The sequence below is a fragment of the Channa argus genome, chromosome 3, assembly GCF_033026475.1.
Source record: "Channa argus isolate prfri chromosome 3, Channa argus male v1.0, whole genome shotgun sequence".
Lineage (NCBI taxonomy): Eukaryota > Metazoa > Chordata > Actinopteri > Anabantiformes > Channidae > Channa > Channa argus.
The window spans coordinates 19486871-19503902 of NC_090199.1; the positions used below are offsets into that span (position 1 = coordinate 19486871).

The 17032-nt window shown below is 37.6% G+C and overlaps 1 protein-coding gene across 1 annotated transcript in view; it reads right to left on the minus strand.

The window, feature by feature from the left end:
• helz (helicase with zinc finger) overlaps positions 1 to 13366 on the minus strand; it is a 54739-nt gene extending 41373 nt beyond the window's left edge. The window contains exons 1-10 of the mRNA XM_067497656.1: positions 13279 to 13366; positions 5806 to 6048; positions 4648 to 4684; positions 4149 to 4267; positions 2635 to 2691; positions 2320 to 2368; positions 2053 to 2128; positions 808 to 1006; positions 521 to 628; positions 255 to 396 (exon numbers count right to left, since the gene is read on the minus strand). Of these exons, the coding sequence (XP_067353757.1) occupies positions 255 to 396; positions 521 to 628; positions 808 to 1006; positions 2053 to 2128; positions 2320 to 2368; positions 2635 to 2691; positions 4149 to 4267; positions 4648 to 4684; positions 5806 to 6030 (1012 nt within the window). The 5' untranslated portion in view covers positions 6031 to 6048; positions 13279 to 13366. The remainder of the gene's footprint in view (positions 1 to 254; positions 397 to 520; positions 629 to 807; positions 1007 to 2052; positions 2129 to 2319; positions 2369 to 2634; positions 2692 to 4148; positions 4268 to 4647; positions 4685 to 5805; positions 6049 to 13278) is intronic.
• Between the last annotated feature and the right edge of the window lie 3666 nt (positions 13367 to 17032).

Sequence of the window (17032 nt, forward strand, 5' to 3'; positions counted from 1 at the left end):
CACTGGCTAAAGTCTGCATTATCACATGCAAGACCTCAGAGTAATGTCTTGAGAAGTTCAGGCTTGCAGTACATCTGTGAAAGCGGACATTTTACAGCTTTGCCTATAATCTGCAGTTAACAAAAATATGTAAAACCATGTAATAATAATAATAGTTTGAGGGGAGAACCACAAAAGATGTTTGGAAAGCTTGACAAAGTGAAAGCATGGCCAAAATCCCATCCCTGGGTGTAAAATAGGGATATATTACATACATGCCGTTTCCTCTCCTGGAGTCCACTCTTGGCAGCCTTTGGATACAGCTTGGAGCCTCTCCCCACCTGACACACCTGTAATGTAGAAATGTGGCCGGTGTGCATCATAGAGCAGGGCGACTCTGTACAGCTTTCTAGGCGGCTAGGAAATGATAGAGACAAGGAGATAACATGAACATTCACATAATCAAAATATGGTTAATATATTTGATCATCTAGCAATGAAAACATTTTTCATACCGCCATCTTAATAAACTTCATCCTACCTTGCACAACAATGAAAAGGTCCAGGAGTGGGAGGATTTTTTGGTGGTTACAGTAACAGAGAGGCTGGAGCTGGTTTCAATATTTACTCCTTCCAAACAGTCGCTCAGCTAGAAAACAAAACTTGTTTAGACATAATCTAATATGGTGAAATTGTAAAACAAAAACCTTTTACAATATACACTATGGAAAACTGTTGAAAATAGAATTTACTAATGCGTAATGTAGGAAGTTAATTGTCACACTGGCACAGCGCTTTTTTCTGCTTTCTACCCATTGAGCCCCTCACCACTTTCTCTGGAGACAGAGAGTTCATCCACTTCTCTATTAGGGTCTCCATGTAGTTTTCAGTGAAGTGTTTGCTCTCTTGCTGCTGTTTTAGGCGGATGAGGCGTGAAGCATAGCGCTTCTGCCACTCCATCAATTCCTCCTGCGAATGGGCTGATGTACATTGTGCCCCGTACCGACATAGACCCTGCTCCAGGTACCTATAGCAAAAGGTAAAGGGCATTCTGAAGTGGTGGTGCTCAGTGAAAATAATTTCATAGGAAAACTAAACATCTGCATATTAAAGCTTCCCTAATGTAAGGATTTGCTGTGGTTGTTTGTCATCGTCTTCTTTTCCTTTTGTCTGTTCCTCTTCTCTCACACCAACTAACTTCATGTCCTCTCTCACTACATCCATAAATCTCCTCTTTGGTCTTCCTCTAGACCTCCTGCCTGGCAGCTGCAACCTCAACATCCTTCTACCGATATATTCACAGTTTCTCCTCTGAACATGTCCAAACCACCTCAATCTGGCCTCTCTGACTTTATCTCCAAACGATCTAACATGAGCTGTCCCTCTGATGTCCTAATTCCTGATCCTGTCCATCCTCGTCACTCCAAAAGAGAATCTCAACATCTTAATCTCTGTTACTTCTAGCTCTGCTTCCTGTCTCTTCTTCAGTGCCACTGCAACATCCCTGGTCTCACCACAGTTTTGAACACCTTTCCTTTCATTCTTGCTGATACTCTTATCACACAACACTCTTCTTCACTCATTCAAACCTGCTTGTACACCCCTCTTTACCCATTTTCTGCTCTTCGTTGATCTGAACCGTTGATTGTTGTATACCATATTAAATGTACTTAGATAACTTACTAGCAGATATGCAATGTTCAAGACAAAACCAAAAAAGCTTCATGTAACACTAGACCAATATAGCTGCCTAACCTTGTTATTAGTAAGTTGTGGTGCTGCTTTAGCAGCAAATAGAACAAATACAACTCTTTATTCTGGAGGTTTGTGTAGACTCATATCAAACAAATATGTTCACCCTGATGATGCCTTTTATTGGTAAAATATTCAGATTTTGAGCATCTTTTAGGAACTGGCAAAAGGATTCTTTTAGTATGTAAGAATATAAAATCTAAATTAATGTCAGTTTAGGACAGTGAATCATAAGTTATATAAGCCTTTATTATAACCAAATACCAGCATTACTTCTTTTATTACTAAAACATGCCTGCTTTATCAGGCAGTGGGTATTACCTTTTACAGAGGGTATACTCTTCACTGCTGGTGACACCTCGGGGAGGAGGCCGGAACTGCCAGCCATCTTGGACCTCTGTCGATACACACAGCCAAGTTGGTCAATATAATACTGAGCCAGCACAACTATAAAAATATCATGACTTTGGCTTCAGCCAGCTTGTAAACTGGGACCTAAATGTGTGCATTTATTTAGATAGCAAATTTATTTGCAAGCTCATTCTGTTTTTTTAAGTTTAGAGAAAGCACTGCTACACATTGGCTCACCTTCCTCCTGGTCATCTGTGTATTCTGGTGCCATCTCCCCATTTACAGCCTGATGGAAACAAGAGATGGGGTGGGGAAGATGCAGGTAGGGATTAATACTAAATTGTCAACGTCTACCTTCACCTCTGACAAGCAGCTGGACTTATTAAATGCAAATGAGTAAATCATAAATCCAGCTTTGAACTAGGCAGGAGAGTACAAAATAATTTAGTTTTGCAATAAGGCCATTACCAATCTCTATGATGCTTGCAGGCAAACCATCATCCGGAAATCCAATACAATACTAAAAGGCACAACAAATGAGGGCACGCTTACCTGTATTTGTGAGAGGAGCATTTTTAATGTGGTCAGGTCCTTTGTGACGATGCCATTCTGCAAAAGCAGGAGAGAAAGGGATCTTTATTACAACAACAACAACAACAACAACCTGCAACGATAAAAATCATTTACGAAGAGAAAATGCACTGTGAATGCTTCACTACTGAAAGGATTTTCAAAGTAAAGCTGAGAAAGCTCAACTGTCATTGCTGAAATAGCCGAAGTTTTCTTCTTTATATAATGGTTAGGCAAACATCAAAGCCAGTTAGCTTTAAAAAGTCCAAGGGCAAAAACTTCAAGAGCAATTATGTGATGTCATCAATTACATCATCAAAGCAATAGTTTTAAAAAGGATACATTTTGAAAATTATAAGATATTTAAAAGATCTTCAACAGGGCAGTGTTTATTAATTACTGACCCTATATAGTTTTATTTTTTTTAATATACAGCTGCCAAATTTGAAGCTTATGGTGATGAACAGAAAAAGGTAAGAATAAAAAAAGAAGATCTGGGATATGGTCAGATCTGGGAAAATAATCAGTCTAAGTTGTATCCAAATAATGCTGTTTGTATGTATCTCTAACGAAACATGCAGAGAGAGAGAAAGTTGTAGAGAGACCTGTGTATGAGCCAACCAGGGTTTCCTAGGCTAGTTAGATTAAGAAGTGTATGTATAAGCATACTGATGATGTCATCAATGACATCACATAACTGCCTTTTAAATTTGTTTAACCAGTTGTCGTAGAAACAATGTATATAGAAAGTATGTTACAAGGTAAGTAGTTCAGCTCAGCTTTTGGAAAGAACAGACAGCTATAAGAGCTACAAGGTAAATCTATTGGGGCTATAAAGATACAGCTAATAGAGCTGACAGAAAGAACAGATTACAAGGTAGTGGGGAGCACAACATGGTAGAAGTGAAAGGTTCAGTGTGTAGCTGTGGAGGCACACGGTTTCTGTGAACGTGTTTGTGAAAGTACCATTTGTAAACGTGTACTGAAGAATTACTCCTTAATCGGCTATAAGTTGAGAAACGTGGAGTTTAATAAACGTTCAGTGTTAGTCAAACATGAATTGTTGGACCACAGGATAAGAGTAAGATCTCCTCTACAACCTGCATAGTAAAAAGGAATATCCCCACTTGAATAAAATGTTGTATTTTATTAGGGCCAATCTCCACCTCTGAATACGTGCTTGAGTGTGTTGTAGTGAGCAGGAAATGGTTGCAAAGGAGTGGAACAGTGGAACTGGAGGAGGCAACTTGGCAGCAAAATGTGTGTTGATGTATGAAGACAGCAAAGAGGATAAGCAAAGGCATTCAGAGTGGAAAAAAGTAAAAAAATAAACAGTGACCCTGTGTGTTACATCCAAAAAGAAAACAGCATTTTACACAACACCACATTGTAATCCTGAAGTAAAAACTGTTTTAAAACAGCCATATCATTCTAGATTTCACACTAAATTATCATCAAAATGACGACACACTGTATGCACTGTTCAATAACCATACCATTGGCTCTCCATACAAGGCTTTAGAAAGGATGTTGGCCACTTCCTGCAGACTGCCATCCAACAGCATGGATCGTAAGCTGGCCTGAAGAGAACCCCGAGCAATCTCTTCTGCCAGGACTGGGACAGGACAAAGAAGGAACAGGTAAGAACAATGCAGTTACATTTCTTCCAATAGATGTAATAAGACATTGATAAGACTGTTTTAAAGGGCCAAGGCTGCATTGCGCAAAATCAGTTTGATTAACCATGTCAGTGACTTATACTCATTTTCAGTGGGGCATAATTTTACCCTAAACATAACCTGTCTTTAAAAAAAAAAAAATACCGACGAAAATAAAAGACCTAAACATTTCCTTTTTTTTCTCCCTTCCCCACTCAGACTTGAGTCAATGACATGACTACTGTGTGGGCAGACAATGACAATAAAAACTTTGATCTTGACCTTACACACAAACACAAATTTACAGTAGATTGTTCCAGTTCAAATTGCGACTCACCATGCTTGCAGTCTTCATCAGCCCCATCATAGTTTTTCTGTCAGGAGGCAGAGAAACAGAAAAGTAGAAATGCGGTAGTCATAACAAATAGACATACTTTGTACTCAAGGCTTAAAACTACACATAACACTCAAAGAATGGCTGTCTTTGGCTCACAGCAGATTCCCTCACACTCTCATTATAGGACTTAAGTAGTCTCCATAATCTTGGGTTTTAAGTAACTTCTGTAATTTTAGCACTGTGGAAAGATGATAAAACAGCACCGTGGAGGATAAAAAGTAAGATTCACAGTAGATAGCTTTTATGTTTTCTTCAAAGTAATTAGAAGTTTTAAAGCAAAAATACCCAGCACAGTATTCAAAGGTCACTCATGTGGAGCCCCACTAATGATAACCAATATGTAATCAGTTCCAAAAGCAGGTACTGTGTATACAATTTACATTACAAAAGCAAAAACAAGTTTTAAATGTAAAACATTACAAAACATTACAAAAAAATAAAGTTTGATTTTAATTTTTAAATCAAAAATTAAGTAATTACACACCAACATTTAGGTGCTAGCCACAATTGTGCGGCACAAAAACCTTAACACAAATTTAAACTTAAGTGTAGTTGAATCTAAACAAAACCACTAACACAGAAATTAAGGTACAGTTTTGGTTTAATAACATGTTACTCAGAGTTCATATGTAGATTCCACAGTTTACTTGTGCCATGACAAATGTAATTTAAGTTGAACAAATGGGTATAAGTAAGTAATTCATGTGAAATTATGGCAAGTTTCATCAAATGGTGATGGTCAGCATCAGATATGGTCTCTGAAATTAATTTGCATGAGCTGCATGATGAGAGACACTTCATGGGGTATAACACTACAAACTCCCAGATAAAAGTCTTTCTAGTGTGTATTTGTCAATTGTAAAAATCTAGATGAGCTGGCAGGTCTCCCAAGTCAGTGTTAAGAGTACCTACAGAAATATTCTTGCACAGAGAAAATAATAATACATTATATTTCTAAGCTCCTCTCAAAACACTCAAGGACACTGAACAGAACCAAATATATGTCCCTGATTTTTCAGGACAGGCAGCTACATTGCAATAGAATCTGAGCTCTAGGCTAAGCCGTTAACTCATGCTTGATGCCATTATTTTCCTCACCATTTGTAGGAAGGCAGCAATTCGGTAGAGCAGGGCACGGATGCGGAGGGGTCCAGTAGTGACAAGGAATGGAGGGCTCGGCGGGACAGGGGCACCAGAGGATGAGGCTTGGGGTGCAAGTGCCACCAGGGCATCTGTGCTGTGGCTGACTGCCGCCTCATACTCCCGTCTAGCTAACGATCTGCTGGCTTCTTCACATGACTTCTCCACTCTTCTGTCTGCCATGACTCAGGGCAAAAACGTCTGGAAGTAGAAAAAGAAGGAAAGCCATAGAATGAGCAACTCTCCTGACGAAGGGTCAGACATTATATACTGTTCAATCAGCTAATTAAAGTGAAAAAAACTTGGCTAAAGGGCAAGACATACAGTGTCAAGAAAAGGAGTGCTTGTTAGGTCTACAAAACTGTAGAGACAAATTTGTTAAAATCATATCATTGTAGACCTGCACGCAGCATCTTTGATCATAAAGTGTCTACAGCTTCTCATTTCAACTAAAATGACTAGTAAATTGAAACAGACTTGCAAGTTTGCCTCAATTTGAGAGAAATTAATGCAAAGTATACCAGCATCTCACATTGACCTCTCAATATTATGTTTTGTATGTTAATAAAATATAATCCAAACTCCTGTTTGATGTATTTAATCTTAAAGCCTACATTTTCTATGTTTGACAAGTATGTTTGTCCATCAGGCATCTCTTTTGGGCTACTTGCTCAGAGAGCAAGTGTTTTAAAACGCTTAATGTCAAAGCCCTGTAGGTTGCCATTTTGTAATGATGTTTGTAACAGACTGAGAGCTCAATGTAATTGTTTTATGTGGGTGTATTTTAAGTAAAAATAACCATACATCCATTTTGAATGTGGTGAATCATTAAGTGGCTAGGGAAAAGATAACCAATTGTAATAATAAAGAATATAAGGTGCTTTCTGACCAAACTCTTCAAGGGAATACCCACTGAGAACCTTCCTCTAGTAGTACCCACTAAGAAGAACATTGTTTGTAGTTCTTGCTGAGCATGTCCAAAATTGCTGTCGTATCATGTACATTAATTCTGTGTCAAACAGTACATCTTACATGCAAACACATGATGTGAAGTAACATATATAACTGGTATTATGCATGCTCCCTTTCTGATTTGCACAAAAACCTCCCTTTTTTCTATAGCATTGGGTTCTCTGTATCTAGACTGTGTCTTTTTGCCTTAAACATACTCACTTGCTGTATGTTGTAGTGTAGTAGATAAAACTTGCTGATCTTCATACTTGCCATTTGTAAGAGCATAGGTTAAACAATCCTAAAAGAGAGGGTACTACCACACCATTTAGTGAAATACTTCCCCATTTTTTTACTTTTTTAATGGAACCTCATCCTTAATTTGTCGAGGAACCTTGGCAAGAATTTTCCATCTTTCCTCAAATTACATGTGAAATGCACTGTTCAAATTTAGTACCGTTATAAAAAGAAATCTAATGTACAATGCCTTACACTTAAATGTTTCTCAAACGTGTGATACTCTGTTTAAAAAAATGCACAGAAATTCATGGTAGAATGTACAAGAAATGAAATTATAACATTTACTACATTTACCCACAGTGGGAGACTGAAATGTGATAGGGCAGTCAGAGACATAAAGAGGGGGTTTCTGTTTGTAAATGTCCCCAAATTGTTCTTCTGACAGCCAAAAGCCATTCGTCCACCACAGAAAAAAATACAAACATAAAGATTCACAAAATGTAATGCTGAATATGTCACTTGACCTCGAGCAAGACGGCCTTCAATGCTTGGAAAACCAATAAATTAAAATCCATATGCAAAGTAAGGATACAAAGATTCTGATTGGATCAAAATACTTTATTTAATACAGTCACAGTCAGTTCACAATTCAGTCCAGTTTAATTTGGTCTCATCATCAAATTAAGTCACATAATTAATGTTAGTTACCAACAGCCATTCTGATTTTTACCAAAACAGGATGACAATCGGCACTAAACTAGTCTTAGTCCCATCACCACTGAAAATGTGTCAATAACAAATCCTTCTTGAAGTTTTGGATGAGAACTTGCCTCCCATCCACCCAATCCCAAATCTGCCTCCTTGCTGTCAAAATAATCTGTTGCTAAATTTTACAAGGGATTTTCCTCCTTACTGGACTCACAAATTTAATGTAACTTCTATTCAGGGAAAGAAAGAACATTTTTTCTTCTGAACCATTGCAAGCCATACCTTCTTTCCTGTAACATGTACTGTTTAGCTTTTCATTTTTATCTAAAACTAAACACTTTTAAAAAATGATTGCAGTAAAACATCCGCTCAATATCCACAGCTTGTAAGTCTTTTAGCTTTGTAAATTAGACACCTTTGAGTTTTAGACTGTAGATATATCATTCTGAAGACTGCAACATGAATAACTGCTCTGTAAGAACCTATGTGGCAAAGCACTGGTCAAATGAGACGTCAAAACATTATGAGACATACACCTTGCTATTATCTCACGCTATAATACCAGTAAAAATCAAGTCAACTGTCTGGTTTCATCTGACCGCTAATACTTAGAGCATTAGCATTGATGATGTTAAATACAAAGATTTATTAAGACAATATGACATGCATGACAGTATGCAGACGGAAGGTTTTGGCACTTTACAGCTGCAGAGCCAAAGGGACAGCACTAAAATGCCTCTAATGTATTTTTAGTATAGTAATAAGTATTTTTCAAAAATGACTCTTCCTGAAGTACCTACAATGTAAAGGGTCAAACAAACGAAGCAAGAATCTAGGGAATCCTGTTGTAAAACCTAGGTCAGCAAGAGAACTGTGACCTGGATTTAAAAAAAATTCAAGCAAGACAATTACCCCAAGCATACAGCCAAAGCTGCACACAAATGGTTCAGAGAAAATAATGATAATGTTCTAGAGTGACAGAGTCTGAGTGCAGACCTCAGTCCAATTTGTGGCTGAACTTGAAGAGTGCTGTTTACTCACAATCCTGTTATTCAAAATAACAGAGCTAGAAGAATAGGAAACAATTCCAGTGTCCATATATACAAAAAAATAAAAATAAAATATGGAGCCCTATCTTCACACGTGTACTGATTTAATGGCTGCGAAAGGTGCCATACATGCCATCAAATAAATACTGAAACGAAGGGGAAAATTATCTGAGGAATCACCTTTTTGTTTAATATTTAAATTCATTTAGATTACTTGCAGAGGTCTGATTTTATTTTCACACGAAATTTTGTTTTCTGTTAATCAATGTAAAAGACGCTAAAGTAAATAAACCATGATGTAAAAAGTAATGTTTGTGTCAACTAATTAAATCTCTACTGTGGACTGTAATGTAGAGCATCTCCTTTAGGCTCTAGACGGTCTCCCTTAAATCCCTCAACTTCCCCTGTACCAACTGGTTTATTTAGGTTGTTGTTGTTTTTTTTTATTTCCTATTAAAAGATTTTTATTTAAAATATGAATCATTACAAAAGGTTATTATAATCGCTTCATTCTTAACATCTTAATGCTTTCTCGTCTACTACATTTGGGTAATCAAAATAACGCTTTCAAATGTATGAATGCAGATATACTCCGTGGGTCATGCACTGTCAAAAAGCAGAGTGACACAGAGCTTGGAAAGCCTTGGCTGAAAAAAATCAAAACACTCTTACACCATGTTCTGACAATTGTTGCCTACAGAAACAATATAAGGCCATGTTTGAGCGACAGCATCTTATGGACTTCATCTGTTTACTTCTCTTCCTTGCATCTCCGGGTTATTATTTCTTTCAAATATATATTTCTACAAATCAAGAGCTTCAAAGTTGTGTGTATCACTAACCAATTTACATCTAAAACAAACACACAGATACACACTGATAATTCTGTGTGGAGGAGGAGGCTGTATTTGGTTGTAGGTGGGGGAAGAAGACTACGATGTTAGATTCATTTTCCACACATTAGGATATAACTAATACAATGAACTACATTCCGTAATTTCTAGAAAACTTTTTTCCCCAGAAACTGCATAAAACCTTTAAGCAACATGTAAAAGTTTACAAAGACCAGAGCTATAGACCTACCCACCCAAAACTTGAAGTCACACATTTCTTTTTCTTCTTTTATTCTAGTCTTACACTTTCAAAAAAGGCCCAACATAATCTCTAGTTCAGCCATTACTAAGGCTGCACACTATCTTACAAAAATAGCTAAAAAAAAAAAAAAGAGCTTACAATGCAGAATTTCTTTTCTTTTTGCACTATATACTGCAATATGAATCATAAAAGACTTTGTACTGGATGAATGGAATTGCTTAATTTGGAAAGAACTGATTGTTCTAAAATTATATTGGTGAGGTTTGTAGTTAAAACACAACTGGCTTACACTCTGCACAGTCCTTGAATGGCTCACTACAGAAGTAGGATGAGGTAGAGCTGGTGAATGACTGGAGAATGGAGAAACACACATCAACTAAAAGTATCCACTGCTCATGTTCACTGTGTGTGTTAACAACACTTACATTCACTTTCTTTACTTGCAAGTAGATACAGTCTATTGACCATTCAATGGAAAAATGTGTGTGTTCAAAGACTTGTGTCTTTGTAGTTTGTCCATGCAGCTGATTTCAGCACGCTGAACACATGAGCAGGTGTGTGCTCTACTGAAGTTATATCTTTTAGGGGGTAATAGAGAAGTTTGATACATTAACTAACCACGAAAAGACTGTCAACAAAGTAAAGGTTTTTGGTCAACAAAAACAATTGGACATGTGCACATGGCAATGAAAAATCTATATATTGTGCAGCCCTAGCAGTTACCCTAGAATTCTGTGTTCAACCTCATCCTCATACCAAAGCTAAGCAGTGTCTCACCCATGTTAAACCCTGGTCAGATAAGAATTTTTTTAATCCAAGTTCAAAATGCTTTTCCTTTTCCCCCTACATAATTTGCTTAAAAATTAGTTTCCCTAAAGTTGGAGAAAAAAAAAAAAAACTAGTTTTACTATGTTGTCCCATAATGCCCCAGATTTTACTGGGGCTCTAAGGTCCTACTTTAAAATTTAATTCATGCCTCGCCCCTTGTTCAACCTTGGCCACTAGACTAGTAATTTTTGGTCCGGTTTCCACCTCACTCGTTCAAACAATGGCACTGTAGCAGGTCTTGGGGTGGCAGAAAAACAGTTTCATCATAGTTATTATGTGCAAAAATAACTTTTGCTGGGCAATTAAAGTTCTACAACAGCCTGATGATGATTTTGAATACAAGGACGCACGACAGTCTGGAATGCAGTTTTTGACCATGACAGAATGGGGGGAAAGAAGAAAAAGTGACATTGGAGTACAATATTTTTTTTGTGTTTTAAAAGCAAATTTGCAAAAAAATCATAGTATGTTTAAGCTGCACTAAAATAAAACCAAAAAACAGATAACCTAACATCTTAGAAGAAAACTGGTTTTCATGAAAGAACATTCAGTTTGTGTCAATGTGAGAGGATAGGAAATACATAAAATCTCCTACGTTGCCCTAATTTTGTAATAAAGAGGGGTTGGGGTTAGTTACTTTCTGAGTACTATTTCAAAGTACTTTTTGAGCACCTTGCAACAGGTGATTATGCATGTAACTGCTGCTCTAGCCCAACTAGCACTGGCACTGAGTTCACTTATTCTGGTACACTGAGCCAATAATACACACAAATTTTTCCGACTAAACCTGAAGTCAGTGTATGTGTGTGTGTGTGTGTGTGTGTGTATACAGACTCTATCTTAGGTTGTAACTTTTTTGATTTCACAAAGAATTAACGCTAACGAAATAAAATTCACTATCTGCAACACGTGCAATATGTTTATGTCTTAAATACAGTTTTGGTGAGAACGGCACACAATTCTCCATCCCATCAGATGGATACTTGAGTTTCACCAAAATGAGCATGACTTAAGCCTTTAACAGTCATGTTTCAGGTACAGTACCTGAAAAAAATATTACAGCTCTACTGTTGTGAATAACCTCATCTTTGCCACAAGACAAAAGTGAACTACTGATGATTTCACTTCCTCTAAACATTCAAACATTCAGATCAGAACCAATATTACACTTTATGAGCAGGCTGCATGACAATTTCACCTTGTATATTGTTCATATACGGTTGGTCACTGGGCACATATGACAACGCAGGCTATGCTGCAGCACTTGTCATACCATTCTAACACAGATTGCCTAACTGGAACATCTTAGCCATGATGATCTGGTCAAGACAGATTCAGATGACTGCAGGAAAGTGTATTTAAATTTTAACTGCCTGGCATCAAAAACCACAGGTGTATATGCATGACATAAGTTGGGCACTTTTTTTATAGTGACAAGGGTTTCTATAGTACAACAATAAGGGTTGAGATAAAATCTTTGCAATATAGACTGCAAATGTGTATGCCGCATTCAAAATGGGTTTAAAGGGTTTAAAGTTTCTTAGGCCAGCAGGCAAGGTTTGTTGCAGGGAAATGGAAGAAATGGTAAAAGATCAAAACAAACAATGGACCGAATTTAAGGCGATCCTGACTCTAATTATGAGATGCTATTTCAAAACCCATGTGGCATTTCATTTAACTTTCTGGACCTGTAGTTAGAGCTTTTACCTAATGTAAGTGCTTGCAAGCCAGACACTTTATAGGGGCAACAACAAATAGTTTGGCGGGATACAGTGGGTGGTTGTGGGAGCTTACTAATGGTCTACAGTTTCGCCTGCAGTAATGTTACAGAAGAGGACAAAGCTGCTTGTATTGCTGATAATAGTTGTAAAATGACATCAGCTGCTTTCATTCTGACATAACGTTTTTTATCTTGACAATATTGTTCTCGCCATTGTGTGGAGGCACGGCGATTTTATCTGATCCCTAGTAGGCTTTTAAATGTGTTTTAAATGTGTCTATTAAAGTAGATATTAAAACAGCATGTAGCAATAAGCACAAACGTTACTCGTGATTTGTTTCGTCTTTGTGCATGCAGATATAGCAGCTGCTTGTCTAGAGAACTTGTCATGACTGGTGCAAGTCAAAGCGATGACGGCACCGTTACAAAGCCCAGAAAATGTCCCCATAGCGTTGGTTAACTTGCCGCTCGCGTTGGCACAGGGTAAACAGTGTTGCCACACTAACCAGGGTATGCGTAGCCAACAGTTAGCTTGCTAGCCACAACACGGCCTTTCTTGGCACCAAACCGGAGAGCTCACAACAAGAATAGCTCCCTGGTTTGTTAATGTTAGCAAGCTAGCAAACGAGCTAGCTAGGATCGCCGAAACAAAACGGCTTCGGGCCTGTAATTTTGCCACCGTGTTTAGGCGCATATAACTGAGATGACATCATGTTAATATCCATGCATGAACTCCAAGCCTTCGTTATTATTCTAATGATTTATGAAGGGGATTCCTGTCAGTGGCTTTGAGATGAAAGAAACAACTGAAAGGGCTGAAAATGGGAAGTCAACACTTACCTAGCTTTACTTTCTACGCCATCTTGGATCCACTTGTCAGTCCATCGCAAAGCATAGTGGGATGTACTGATCTGAAGGTTGGGAGGACTGGTGTGTGTGTGTGTGTTTTATGAAACATTGCAAAAAGTAGAACACTTTCTTTTTGTCAAATGTTTTTTTACAATTCAACTTTCAAAGGATCTTGAAGTGGAAATGCTGCAGGATAAAAGGGTCTCTGGAAACACACCTAGTGTAGAGTTTACATGGAAAATCAGGAACAAAACACTTCAGAAATTCCCTATTCTCTGTTGTGGACCCTTACACAGTACCACCTGTCAAATGATCCCATTTCTTTCTCTTCACAAACAGATAATTAGACATTTTTCTTTTTAATGAAAATGTTACAATTAATCTTGTCGATTATAAACTGCTGACTGTCAGTAAGCTATGCTATCTTCAATTCATGTACCTGGTGAGTGTCAGTGGTGCTGTGCTACAGTGCTCCACATCCCACTTGACACACCTGCTGAGGTGAATTGAAGGGATATGCACAGCTTGGCACTCGGTCCAGTCCTCTTTTGCATCTACATGTTTCATGTTGGTCATCAAACACAAAACTTCTTTCAACTATACTGACAAGACTGGGATATCGCTCCCTGGTCAAAGTAGTGCAAATACCTAGCCTTGATTAATTGTCCCTCTCCAGTAATTCAACACTGTAACAATCTTGGTATCCTTTTTATTGAAGACTTAGATAAATGTGTTGGTTCTTTTTTTCTACATCTCACAAACATTTCAACGATCAGATCATTTTTGTCAGAAAAAAATGCAGACATTATCCGTGACTTCATTAGCAGTTGACTGGACTTCAGTAAAACTCGCTCACCTGATAAAAATACAGTTCAACCAAGGTTCAGCTGCTAATATCCTGAATTGTGCAGAGAAAAAAAGATCCCATTTCACAGATCAGGGCCTCCCCATAGAGATGACTCCAAGAATTAATGACCAAATTCTCCTGCTAAGCCCAGAGAGTTTGACCTTATAGCCCCTCCCATCCTCAGAGACTTCTAATGATAGGTGGGGTCATCCTTTTTTAAGTATATTACATTATTTTACATAATTACTTTGTTTTTAATCTTGTGTTTATATTTGTGTCACTATGTTATGAAATTTGCTATATAAACTATTGTTTCTATTAAGATTATTATTAATGGTGGTTTGGAGTACTGTCACTTACAGATATCATGGCGTGGCAAACTCCAAAGCATATGATTCATATGATTTTCAGTGACCCCTTGTGCTGTAAATGGAATGTTAAAAATCTTAATAAATTAGTAAGAAAATTATTTTAATTGGTCGCAAGGTGGTGCTTCAAGTGTCCTATAGAATGGGGCCAGAGCGGGCGACGTTGAATCATATTTGAAACTCCTGGCTAAGGATAAACGTAAATACAGTAATATTATTATTCACGTGGGAGTTAATGACGCCCGATTACGCAAATCGGAGGTCACTAAAATGAACGTTGAATCGGTGTGTAACTTTGCAAAAACAATGTCGGACTCCATAATTTTCTCTGGTCCCCTGCCAAATCTGACCAGTGACGACGTGTACACCCGCATGTCGTCATTCAACCGCTGGCTGTCTAGGTGGTGTCCAGCAAACGATGTGGGCTACATAGACAATTGGAAACGTTTTTGGGGAAAACCTAGGCTGATTAGGAGAGATGGCATCCATCCTACTTTAGATGGTGCAGCTTTCTTATCCAGAAATATGGCTGGTTTTATTAAACAACCAAAAGTATGACAATCCAGAGTTGAGCATAGGATGCAGAGATCCAGTCCTACACGCCTCTCTGCAGTGTCCTTACAACCGTCACCCCCCCACAACTCCCACATACCTATAGAGACTGTGTCTGTTCCCCAACCTAAATTACATAAAGTAAATATGACAACAAGAGGAGTTAATCATAATAACCTAATAATAGTTAAGACTACTCCTCTTACAGAACAAAACCCCAAAACTATTAAATGTGGATTATTAAATATCAGATCTCTCTCTTCTAAATCTCTGTTAGTAAATGACTTAATAAGTGATCATCAATTCGATTTATTTTGTCTCACTGAAACTTGGTTGCAGCAGGAAGAATATGTCAGTTTAAATGAGTCAACACCCCCAAGTCATATTAATTATCATGTTCCTAGAAGCACAGGCCGAGGTGGAGGAGTTGCAGCAATCTTCCATTGTAGCTTATCAATAATTCTTAGACCTAAACATAGTTATAACTCATTTGAAAGCCTTACTCTTAGCCTTTCACACCCAAACTGGAAAACTCAAAAACCACTATTATTTGTTATCGTGTACCGTAATCCAGTCCCTTATTCAGAGTTTTTGATTGAATTTTCTGATTTTCTATCTGATTTAGTGCTTAGTACAGATAAAGTCATTATAGTGGGTGACTTTAACATTCATGTAGATGCTGACAGTAACTGCCTGAGCACTGCGTTTAATTCATTATTAGATTCAATTGGTTTTTCCCAAAATGTAAATAAACCCACTCACTGTTTTAGTCACACGTTAGACCTTGTCCTTACGTATGGAATTGAAGCGGATAATTTAACCATATTTCCTCACAACTCTCTTCTGTCTGACCATTTTTTAATAACATTTGAATTTACAATAACAGACTATATAGCAGTTATAGAAAAATTCCACTATAGCAGATGCTTAAGTGAAAAAGCTGTCAACAAATTTAAAGAAATTATTTCTTCATCATTTGCTTCACCATATGTTAATACAATGGAAAGTAGTCTCCTTAATGTTACTCCTGCACAAGTAGATTATCTTGTTGACAATTCTGCAGCCTCACTACGTACAATACTCGATAGTGTTGCCCCTCTAAAAAAGAAGGCAGTAAACCAGCAGAGGCGATCTCCATGGTATAGTTCACAAACACGCAACTTAAAACAGGAAACACGAAAGTTAGAAAGGAAGTGGCGTTCCAGAAAGTTAGAAGAATCTCATTTAGCCTGGAAAAATAGTTTAAAAATGTACAAAAAAGCTCTCAGTGATGCCAGAACAGCATATTATTCATCATTAATAGAAGAAAACAAGAACAACCCCCGGTTTCTGTTCAGCACTGTAGCCAGGCTGACTAAGAGCCATAGTTCTGTTGAGCCTAGTTTTCCCTTAACTTTGAGCAGCAATGACTTCATGACCTTCTTTATGAATAAAATTGTAGCCATTAGAGAACGAATTCACCAGATCCTCCCCCCAAAAATTACAGATAGATCTTCATGTACAGCAGTGCTAGAGTCATCGATAAGGCCCCACTCCCTGTTAGACTGCTTTTTACCCATAGATCTCTCTGAGCTAACTTCAATTATTACCTCATCTAAACCAACAACCTGTCTGCTAGACCCTATTCCAACTAAGCTGCTCAAGGAAGTTTTACCCTTAATAGATACATTCATATTAGATATCATAAATCTATTTTTAGAAACAGGCTATTTACCACAGGCCTATAAGGTAGCTGTAATTAAACCATTACTTAAAAAACCCTGTCTTGACCCAGGTGTTTTAGCCAATTACAGACCAATATCTAATCTCCCCTTTATTTCTAAAATAATCGAAAAAGTAGTCGCAAAACAATTATGTGATCACCTTCATAGGAATAATTTGTATGAAGACTTTCAGTCAGGATTTAGAGTTCATCATAGTACAGAAACAGCACTGGTAAAAGTCACCAACGATCTTCTCATGGCCTCAGATACTGGAC